Raw genomic sequence first — 10,878 nt, 5'->3', positions numbered from 1 at the left:
TCAAATTATTTCCTTTATCCATTTAATTAATTATATATCTTAATTAACCCATCCCTTGAATTAATTAATCTAATTAATTAATTCTCCTCTTCCAATCCCTTGACTTAATTAATCCAATTAATTAATTATCCCCTTCCAATTCTTTTGAATTAATTAATTAATCCCCCTTTCGTCCCATCCTATTAATTAATTAATAAATCACCCTTTAATTATATCCCCATTAATTCATAATTAATTAATGCTCTCTTTCCAATCCCTTTTAATTAATTAATCCTAAATTAAAACGAGAATTATAGTTTGCATTGTTTATCATTTTGTTTTTCGTTTTAGTTTTACCATTCTAATCTTGAGATGTATGATGTATCGTGTTTGACTAATTAATTAGCTTGTTTTTAGTCCTTGGAATTCGCACAAATTTTTTATTGCACAGTAAACATTTTTGTTTAAAATCTTGTTTTTCTTTCCCTCTAGTTCTCCTCTTCATTGAAGTTTATCATCTATCATGGTTAAAGAGTTTTGAACATCGAATGTGTATTTACCTTATCTTTTATAATTTATTATTTTTCCCTATGTTAATTTTTCGTTGTTTACAATAACATTTATATTTATAACTTATAATGTATATGCCTGACTACTTCAGAGTATCACTCAACAAAAACTAAAATAACAAGTACATGATTGGAATGTTCATATTCAATTTCCATACGCATCTTATTCAAGGAGCAACTTACCTCGAAACAAAAAAAAATTAAATATAAAACAAAAATTAATTTGCAATGTAAATATAAGCAAAGATATTATCCATTGTTTAAAGTGAGCATTTGTCTCAAATGATTTTCCTATGTTTCCGGATGGAACCACCTCGGGGCTTCAAACAAAACTAGTATCCAGAGTTCCTGCACAATGGGCAAACGTCAGAGTTTGATAGTAGTTGCAAATGTTGTGAAACAAACGATGGGTAACATCAAAGTTTTTCCAAAACTGACTTATATTTTTTAGCTGAAATACCATTAGTCTCTACCTATGCTCATACCACATAACACAATCAAAGTCCTAAACAAAACTACCATAATGTCCATGACAACTGGGATTGTATTCTGTTTCCATCTCAAAAAGAATAAAAAATTACTTTTCCATGTTTTCTTTATGCACACTATTCTAGAGGCTTAAATGTCTTTATAAAAATCCCTTTTTGTTACCTTGGTAACAAGATGTTGCTTTGAGAACTGCATTAGAATTGATGTTTTAGTATCACCGCACACTTATGATCTATCACATCAGAAAAGTTTCGAAGGCAACAATATAATTTTTTCCATTAACGACAAATTAAAACTAATTTAAAGGTCGTTTCTAGATCCAATTTCCAATCTGCATTTTGTACAAATTACGATCATGTAGGTACACGTTGACATGCGCACCAAAAATACCCAATCATTCAGGGCCAAAAACAGAGATAAAATCAAGCAAAATGTCAAGGAAACAATGCCCTTCAGGATTTGGAATTACTACCTCATAAGCACATCTGCTTATTGAGCAAAGCAATCATAACAGAAGTACTCCCTCTAATCACCGCAGAGTATTTTTGTCAACTCAATTCAAGCTCTTGGCAGTTACAAAAAAACTAAAAACTAAAAGAATAATGGCTACCCTATGAAATTTTGAACATTTTAAAATACAGCTATTTGATGCTTTTTATTAGCTAATCATTTTGCACAGTAACAGCAATAATTCGTTCCACCTTCCACATGCCTTTATATGAGCCCCAAAACATTAATAATTTCGGTTTGTTGTATTTTAACCACATTTGCAGCCAATGGTTCATTCCCCTTCAAGAAATTAAACTACCAAAGTTAAAGTGAAAATCGATTTCTAGATTTCATGTTTGTTTCTTGCATGTGTTAAAAATTGTGATAAAAGTTCAATGTTCTAATACTGTCCTCAAATGATTTCATTGAATACGGCATATGACAATTGCATTTCCAAAGTGGGATTCAAATGTCTAGTAACCTTCTCGCTTCAGGACATCACCCTTGTCTCAATGAGTGTATTCGCAGGTCAAGCTGATGTTTGGTCTATGGTGTATTCTAATGCAGCCTTGAACTATATGGTTCTGGTAAATAAATAGGTCATGGGTTTCTTGGTCAGCCATTCCTTAAAGTTCAATAAATTCTTACTAAAATATTCATAAATAATTTTTTAACTGTTTATATTATCCATGACCAGGATCTGCCAAAGTCTTATAGATTCTTCTCCGCAGTCTTATCACAAGTATGGTTGGTCACTCTTCTTTCCAATTATGACTCGGCATACCATCCTGCGCCTGCAACGGATTTCCCAAAAGGTTGCCAGAATCGAGTTCATCTTTTATTTAGTAATACATAGATATTTGGATATAAATTTTGATAACTGACACTTGGGCCTTTTCTTAAAAATGGGTGACCAGCTATGCTTGACTTAATAGAAGACAGAAAATGATTGCTTAAAATAAATATCAGACCAAACTTATATAAATTTGAAATGATTTAGTTGAGCTTCCAGGGATGATGATGATGATGGGTTGACAGATTTTTGTGTTCAAACCATCAGGGGGCACAGGGTTTTATTCCATCCAGGATGATTTAAGGTCAAAAACCCTATCCATCTCATATTTCTTATAACTTTTTATTGATTATAGACCAATATGTCTTTGGTTACTTTGTTATTCAGGGCCTATAATGGCAACTCTTCCTTGACAGCAATATATGGCACTTGCTAGATATCTCTGAATGAGAGAAATACACATCATAATAACATAAGAATAAGTTTAACATAACATTAATAATTTTGGTTTAAATTGTCTCCACAATGGCTAAAATCTGTGGAAACTCACTGACTAAAATTATGTATTTTGCTACATTACATCTCCATATAATGGGATGTGTAGAGTTAAACTGGGCCCATATAATGGGATGTGTGTAGAGTCAAATTTGGCCAATAAATGTGACTCGAATCTTGTGTTGAACCAATCCACAAAAGTTTCAGTACTAAACTGTTGTGATGCGACACAAAATCCTATAAAATTTTCACTAAGTGTGCCACAAGAAAGCCTACCCCAGATGAAAGAAGTCTGTCACCATTGCACCTGTTAACAATGTTGATGAAAGCATTTCCACTGGTAGATCCACTCAAGAAATGTTCACATGATTGAAATTCTGAGAGCAGGTGACAGGCTGGATGGCAGTGCATAAAATCCCCAACACAACGTTCAAGTGACAGGTGGGAAAAAGAGGAGCTTCTGCTTAAAAGAAAGAAAACATCTGCAAAGTTCGAGTAAGTGACGAGGAAGCAGATTAAGCCTGTTGTAGATCCATTTTTCTTTTATCCAAGAAAAAGGCGAGCAAGATTGGCAGCATTCTCACTATCTTAGCAATCTTACATGCATCTGAAGCATACTATAAATACTAAAAAGCTCATTCTAAAATGGCAGCAGGATGATTTTTCTAGTCAGGTATCGGATGCACAGCTGATGCAAATTGGGGTTGCAAGAAGCCCATTAATAGATACAGAAGTAGAATTACCAGAAGATGTAGTTGCAATGAAGTCCAAGCAGCCCATTAGTATATGCAGAAGTAGAGTAACAACATCATGAAGTTGCAATGTAGTCCAAGAAGCCCATTATTAGATGCAGTAGAAGAATAACCAGACCACGAAGTTGCAATGAAGTCCAAGAAGCCCATTAGTAGAATAACCAGAGCAGCAATGAAGATAATGAAGTTCCACATTTCTCCAGCATTTAATCTTATCAGAACACAGATAAAATCTGGGCCTTTGACATTTAATGTCTAAATAGCCAAAATAAAAAAATGCTCTACGGTCTCAGTTGAGAAGTCCAGACAAAAATATTTTGGCATTCAAGTTTACAACTGAACAGATCAAAGAACCGAGGAAGAAAATTCATGCAGAATCAACCAGCCTCAGCTTCAGATTAACAGTATGATCAAGAAGCTAAAATAAACTGGATGCACGATGGAATAAGACGAATATTTCCTTTGAGTAGCCATCATTTAGTAGAATATCCTGACCTAACATGGCTCCCAAAGCCAACAATTGTAAAATGTAAACTCATTCCTGGTAGTCATTTCTCTAAACCTCCAAACATGACACAATATGCTGAAAAGTTGCAGAAGACAAATCTGTTCACCTGCAAAAGACATCCAGGTTGTCACGGGCTGCGACTTCTGTACCGGAGACGATCTCTATAATGTGGACTCCTGCAAAATCAAGAATCTAAGTTAAGATCATATTGATTCTTTCAACTGTCTAACCAAGTAGAAGGTATATCCCCACATTTATCATTTATTGAAATTTTGATAACTACTCATCCAAAATGGATTCATTGGATTCATTCTAACAAGTAATCCACCAACCCATTTGCAACTCGAGGTGCTGCATAGTCACGATGAGGCTGAGGGGAACGGACTGGCGCTCGATATGGAGAATAACGGCGTGGTGAGTAGCTCCTGCGCACCGGACTGCAGGCACTATCAAATAATAGCTTAGACGAAAACATTAACCCAAAAGAAACTAATTACTCTGGTACAAGAACACTACTTATTTCAAATGCCTATCTATATAAATACAAAATCGGTTTGCATAATAAGTATTAATCTTTATTTTTTAATTAAGATTGATCTTTCCTAAATAGTAGTTACACAAGATCAGAATTTATCTTAGATACATACAAACATCTGAAACAAATATCAAATCCTAACAGATGTCCATTAGTAAGAGCAAAAATAACCACACCAGATATCCCATATAACTTTCGGCAAAGAATATTTCCGTTGAGGATAAAACTATCTAGCATGAAAATGAGAGAAAACAATTATCACAGGAAAATAGAATTATGATAGCAGAATAGTACAACATATTATAGTTAGTCAATGTAAATAAATTTTCTTCCATGCTTTTAAATGTCCCATGAGTTGCAGTTAACATAATAATCTTTAACATCTGTATATTTTGGTTGTTGTAGTGAAAGTGTTGGTGCAAATGGAGGCATTTGCGATTGGTTTCAATCAGAGATTAAAGAAAGCTTGTTATTCTCCTTATGCTTATCTGCCATTGGTTATAGTTGGTTGTTTGGTACCGGGTAAATTCCATGTTCCTGTTTCTAGTTGCAAACAAAGATGTAATGCCCCTCCTAAAAGTCCCTGCAAGTTCTTTTAAGAAGGGCAAATTAATAATAAACTAAAATTAAAATTAAAGTTAGTTTTAATAAAGGTCAAGAAGCATGTGAAAAGTTATGTCTATTGAAAAAAAAAGTATAAGGAAGGCCAAGCAAGTAGAAGGAAGAAAAAACAAATGAGAAAAATCATCTCTTACTATCTGATTATTACTCCTTTGGAACATGGAACTGCAGTTCAATGTGACCTAAGGGCGATGCCCCTTAAGGTCTGGAATTAGAGGATGGAATCCCTCTGAATTCCATTACTGAATTAGAGGACAAAAACCCTCAATTGCATGGAAGTTTCATGTGTTAGTTAGAATTGCTGTCAATAATTAGTGTACAGTTTTGGAGACATTCCAATTAATTGTAATTAGCTGTACATTTAAAGTCAACTTGCCACTGCTGAAGATAAGTCTGCGTTCTCTGAGCAAAACTCTAAATAGAATATCTTATTAGAATATTTAATTATATTTTTAGTCACCTATATTTAGTTCCTTGTTTAATAGTCATTTAGCTTTTTAGTTAATTAGCTTTTAAGCTTTATTTAGCATTTAGCTTTTTTTTTTTAGCTAATTACCTTCTAAGCTTTATTTAGCATTAACTTTTTCTTTTTAGTTAATTAGCTTTTAAGCTTTATTTAAGCATTTAACTTTTTAGTAGTTCACTTTAAACGACGACTTCTTAATTTAGAACGTCGTCTTGTAATCTCTATATATACGCTTGTATATTGTTGAATACATTATCCGATTATTGAATCATTCATTCAATTTATTTTTCATGGTATCAGAGAATGGAAATTAAAAAATTTTAAAGTTTTTGTAATTAAAAATTTTCGAAGTTTTTATTGAAGAGATTTTTTTAAAACTTTTTTTTTTTTTAAAGAACAGGTTCTTTTTCTGTTCCTGGGCGGATTTTTTATTGCGGGTTGAAAATTTTCCTAGAGTTTCTGCAATTTTAGACTAGGATTTTGACCCTTCAGTTCAAGTCGAAATTTTATTCTAGTTGCAGATTCTTGATGAGTTTTTCAAGAGCTCAAATGGGTCATCGTCAGATTTTTCTGGGTGCATCGTTTTCTGTGCCTCAATTTTTGAATCGTCGAATCTGCATTCTGATTTCAAATTCTTGGTGGGTTTTTCAATATTTTTCCTAGGTTAGTCTCAGATTTTCTTGGGTGCCTCGTTTTCCGTGCCTTAAATTTTGTGCCAACAAATTTGCCTTCAAATTTAAAAATATTTTTCGATTTCTGCTATTTCTGTGGACATCAGGAATTGTGGTCTCTTCTGGGTGCAATTTATGTTTTAAGTTTGCAGAAAATTTTAATTTTTGTGTTTCTTCCAAACCTCGAAATTTGCGCATTGGGATTCGTGTCTTGAATTCCACTCCAAGGTTTCAGATTTTTTGTGCAGCAGCTTCTATTCTGATTTTTGAATCAGATTCTTATGTTTCATGCTTTCACTAGGTTGACGTCGTTCAACCTCCATTTTCATGATGGTATATTTGACCAACATCATGTTGGAACACAGTCAAAAGTTCAACAACTGCCACAACACCTAGAAACAGTGCATGTTCACGATATCTGAATATCATTGCCTTGATCAGATTGATTTAGGCCAAACCTCGTCCTACAGGTCCTAGGGTTTTCACATTTTTTTTCCTCAAAAATTTGTTCGCATGGTTTAGAATTTTTTCCTTCAAAATTATTATGTCATCTGCAAAGCGTGCGTGGGTTTTCTGATATTTCGCTATAACAAATCATGGGAGGGTTTTGCTTGATTTTTTTTCTCAAAAATCAAGATTTTACCACGTGATGTCTGGTATTTAACCACGTGATGTTGTCTGGTGTTTTCCCGTATGATGTCTGATGTTTTACTGCGTGATGTTTGGTGTCTTACCACGTGGTGTTTTGGGTCTTGCCATGCGAAGTTTCAGGGCTTTGTTCGATTTTTTCCACAAAAATCGTTTCAAGGGTTTTTACCATTTTTTTCCCACAAAAATGATGATTTGTATCTTCAGTTTTAGAACATTTGCCAATTTTACCTCAAAATTATGGTTTCAGGTTTCAGTTTGGTTACCCAACGTCAGGTTGGATGGATTCTAGTATTCTTGGTCATTAACACTTTTCAGATCCAAGGAGGGTCTCCACCGCAGCAGAGTGTTCTTTTCATTTGTGATCAAAAGACCTGCAGTGTCTTTTGTAGGGTAGTTAGTAGATAGAATGACCATTAAGGGAGGGTATTAGAATATTTAATTATATTTTAGTCACCTATATTTAGTTCCTTGTTTAATGGTCATTTAGCTTTTTAGTTAATTAGCTTTTAAGCTTTATTTTGCATTTAGCTTTTTCTTTTTAGTTAATTAGCTTTTAAGCTTTATTTAGCACTTAGCTTTTTAGTAGTTCACTTTAAACAACTTGTTCTTAATTTGGAATATTGTCGTGTAATCTTTATATATACACTTGTATATTGTTGAATACATTATCCGATTATTGAATCATTCATTCAATTTATTTTTCATATATAACGAAGCATCAAATATATTAACTGAAATTTATGAATCTATTTAATCGAGAAGCAATAAATATTAATTGTTTATTTGCAAGTTGAGTAGAAATTATCATAATGTACGCTTGGGGTTTAACATATATGAATTTTTCCAGATGGGACATTACAAATGGTATCAGATTGTTGCCAATGGCATACCCCCTCTAAAGAGAGAAGTAAAATATACTAAGCAGGTCAAACTTCATAAATAATTATTTATAGCTAACATTAGTCAGCAATTAACTAGTGCATGACCAACCCAAATATAGTAACTACCCTAAGCATAGGACTGAATCTTTCTATGGCATTGAACTCTTCATTGACAATAGCAGGGTGCAACTCGTATCGAAGTTAAAAGTCTCTTTAAGGGACAATCCATCATCCACTAACGGGAGCTTTGGCTAGCTTGGGCTTCTTATTCTGAACCAATTCATTGGGAATGAGAAGGTGTGAGCATATTTGTGCTACTATTTGTATATGTGAAGCTTCATCCTCAGTGTCAATCCTCTCTTGTTCCTGGCAGGCATAATATATTGGCATGAATCATAGGTTCATTCTACTTGGCATGATCTATTCGTCCTTCGTGGTGTAAGCTTGGGTATTTGTGAGCTTTTGGTTGTGAGCAACTTCTCTTATGCAAATCGCCAGACTTATTTGGGTCCATGGAACATTTTTAGTATTGGTGCTATTTCTCTAAATTGTGGGGAGGGGATTCTTTTGTGGCAGTACCTCTGAGTTAGGATGCCCATTCCCAATATAGTGTGGACTGCTCTTGTTGTGGGTGTGTTCTTGGGTGGCTCCTCCAATCTTTAACGCTGGTCTTCACTCCTGAGTTTGCAGTTTTCTCTGAGCACAAACTTGCATATTGAATCAGGGAACTTTGGTTGTTCATGTTGTGCATACACTTCAGTACTGGGAATTCCTGAAGCGATCACCATACAATAGGATAAAGCACATACATGTGTGATATTAACCTTGGTTAAGAAACAATTAGTGAAGTGCCAGTGGTTATTTTGGGAAGGACACCTCTTTTGTGGAAAAGATACTCTTATGCAAAGGTAGAGTCCTCTACGCCCTTCTTTGAGAGCTATATAAGGAAGGACTTCATTTGGAGAAAGAGGATGGAAGGAAAGCCGAAGTCTTCTAAATAGAATTGAATCAGGAAAAAGGAATTGAATCGGGAAAAAGAAGATCAGAAAACAATATCTAATCTGCACTCAGCATTCATAAAGAATTCTGCAATAACTTGTATTCTATAAGTGCTTTAGTATGCAATATCATAATATATTGAATACGTAAGTTCTTATATTTTGTATAGGCCATAATATGAAATGCTATTACTTAGTCATTAGATTACTTGTTCCCCAACAAGCAATCATGTAGAGAAAAGAAGGAAATATAAGGAGCGAGAGCAGATTCGAGATCCCCTCCCCTTCTAAGTAGGCCACCCCATGATGGATGGCTGATGTGCCTGCCACATATGGGCCAAGGAGATATTGCATTCTGCCCTTGGGCTTAGATAGAAGCGTTTTCAGGCGCCCTATTGCGGATTCCTCTCCAACCTCTATGATGGTTGATTGTTGGAGCAGTCACAATCGTAGGCGGGTGAATAAGGTGACACAAATTGGGAAAGCAGAGACAAGCTTCCCCACTGGGTAGGCCACCCCATGTTGAATGGCCGACGTGCCTACCACATGTGGGCCAATGGGGTGTTGTATCTGCCCCTGGGCTTAGTGTGAGGAATGCTTTGGGCAACCTATCATGCTCCCCTCATTAAACCCTATTATGGTTGAACTCTAAAAAGGCACTATTGATGTTACATGATTTGTCTAAATGAATAAAGAGAATTATATATATATATATAGTGTGTGTGTGTGTGTGTTTAATTCCTAACCCTTGTAGAAATGATTGGTCTTATGAATTATATTTCTGATATTGTCTAGCATGATTGCAGGACCTAAACCAGGATTTATCTTGCTTAAAACATTTTAATTATAACTCTATCTATATTACATGTCTTATTTTAATAGAACTTGTGATTTTAGGGCAAGATTTAGGGCAATCCAAAAAGGGGACATTACAGCCAACTTCTAAAAGAGAAGTCAACCCTATAATCCAAAAGAAAACCATTCCATATCAATGGAAAAATACATGAATAAGATAGAGGTAGGAAAATTTCTTAAGGGATAGTTCTTTAAAATAAGTTTGAAAAGAAGATTGATACAAATGCTCCGCATGAAGCAAAATAATATAAATGCTTCTAGAAATCAGATCAATAGCACACAATAAACATTTGTTGGATCTAATGATAGACTTCTACGTCCCACTTTCATTTGTAGAGAAGAACAAAAGTCAATACCAAGGATCATGAAAATAAACCAGATTCAAAAGTCACATCACTCGCTTGATGTAATAAACGAACAGGAACCAAATTCTACTTCAGCTTATTTTGAAATGGCTTCCAAAGGCAATACATACTAATGGTCAAACAATACAATTTATTGGCTGGAAAGATGTAATGTTCGGTTGATGTCAGTATGTTCATACTCAATACTGGTTGGATTTGTTTTTCCTTCAAGTGTAGCATACTGTTCATGTCATGTTCTGTTGATGTAAATCTGTTCATACTCAATATTGGTTGGATTTGTTTTTCCTTCACGTGTAGCATACTGTTCATGTCATGTTCTGTTGATGTCAAAGTCTGTCCATTAAAATAAGACTTTCATAGTTACATGATCCATTCTATGGAGAACGAGTTTAAAGAAATAGCTGGTATCAGTGCACCATTCTGGGGTTTTGTTATAGGCAATTGCTTTGATCAGCTTGTATATACATCTATTACTGGGGTTTGTTGGATAGTTTGTATGCTCGTCACTCAGATGGAAAAAAATTACAGAGTCGCATTGCTTAAAGAGACGAAACTCTGCAAATATAGGCATTGAAATAAATACCTCGGCTCTGTGAGTGAATGTCTGGCTGCATGGCATTTGTGGATGAATCTCCAATTCTCTGGTCGCATCGTGTTTGGAGCCCACATTTTTTGTTGCGCCAGTTTTAGAGGCTGCATTTTTTGTTGTCGCTTTTGGAGCCCAAGTTTTTGCGTTTTGTCTACCGTTTGACCTATTTTTT

At 34.6% G+C, this 10,878-nt stretch overlaps 1 protein-coding gene across 4 annotated transcripts in view; it reads right to left on the bottom strand.

The window, feature by feature from the left end:
• Nucleotides 1–659: 659 nt before the first annotated feature.
• LOC131053726 (serine/arginine-rich splicing factor RSZ21) overlaps nt 660–10,878 on the bottom strand; it is a 36,420-nt gene continuing 26,201 nt past the window's right edge. Inside the window, exons 4-6 of one of the 4 annotated variants that reach the window (XM_057988346.2) lie at nt 4,407–4,520; nt 4,181–4,250; nt 660–896 (exon numbers count right to left, since the gene is read on the bottom strand). In XM_057988346.2, coding sequence (XP_057844329.1) covers nt 4,202–4,250; nt 4,407–4,520 — 163 coding nt within the window. In that variant the 3' untranslated portion in view covers nt 660–896; nt 4,181–4,201. Of the gene's footprint in view, nt 897–2,787; nt 4,251–4,406; nt 4,521–10,878 lie in introns of those variants that run through there. The other 3 variants (XM_057988348.2, XM_057988345.2, XM_057988347.2) reach the window with 3 other exon arrangements.

This window comes from Cryptomeria japonica, chromosome 6, assembly GCF_030272615.1.
Source record: "Cryptomeria japonica chromosome 6, Sugi_1.0, whole genome shotgun sequence".
NCBI lineage: Eukaryota > Viridiplantae > Streptophyta > Pinopsida > Cupressales > Cupressaceae > Cryptomeria > Cryptomeria japonica.
Note: the sequence above shows the minus strand (reverse complement) of the source record. Positions and strands in the feature narration are given on the sequence as shown.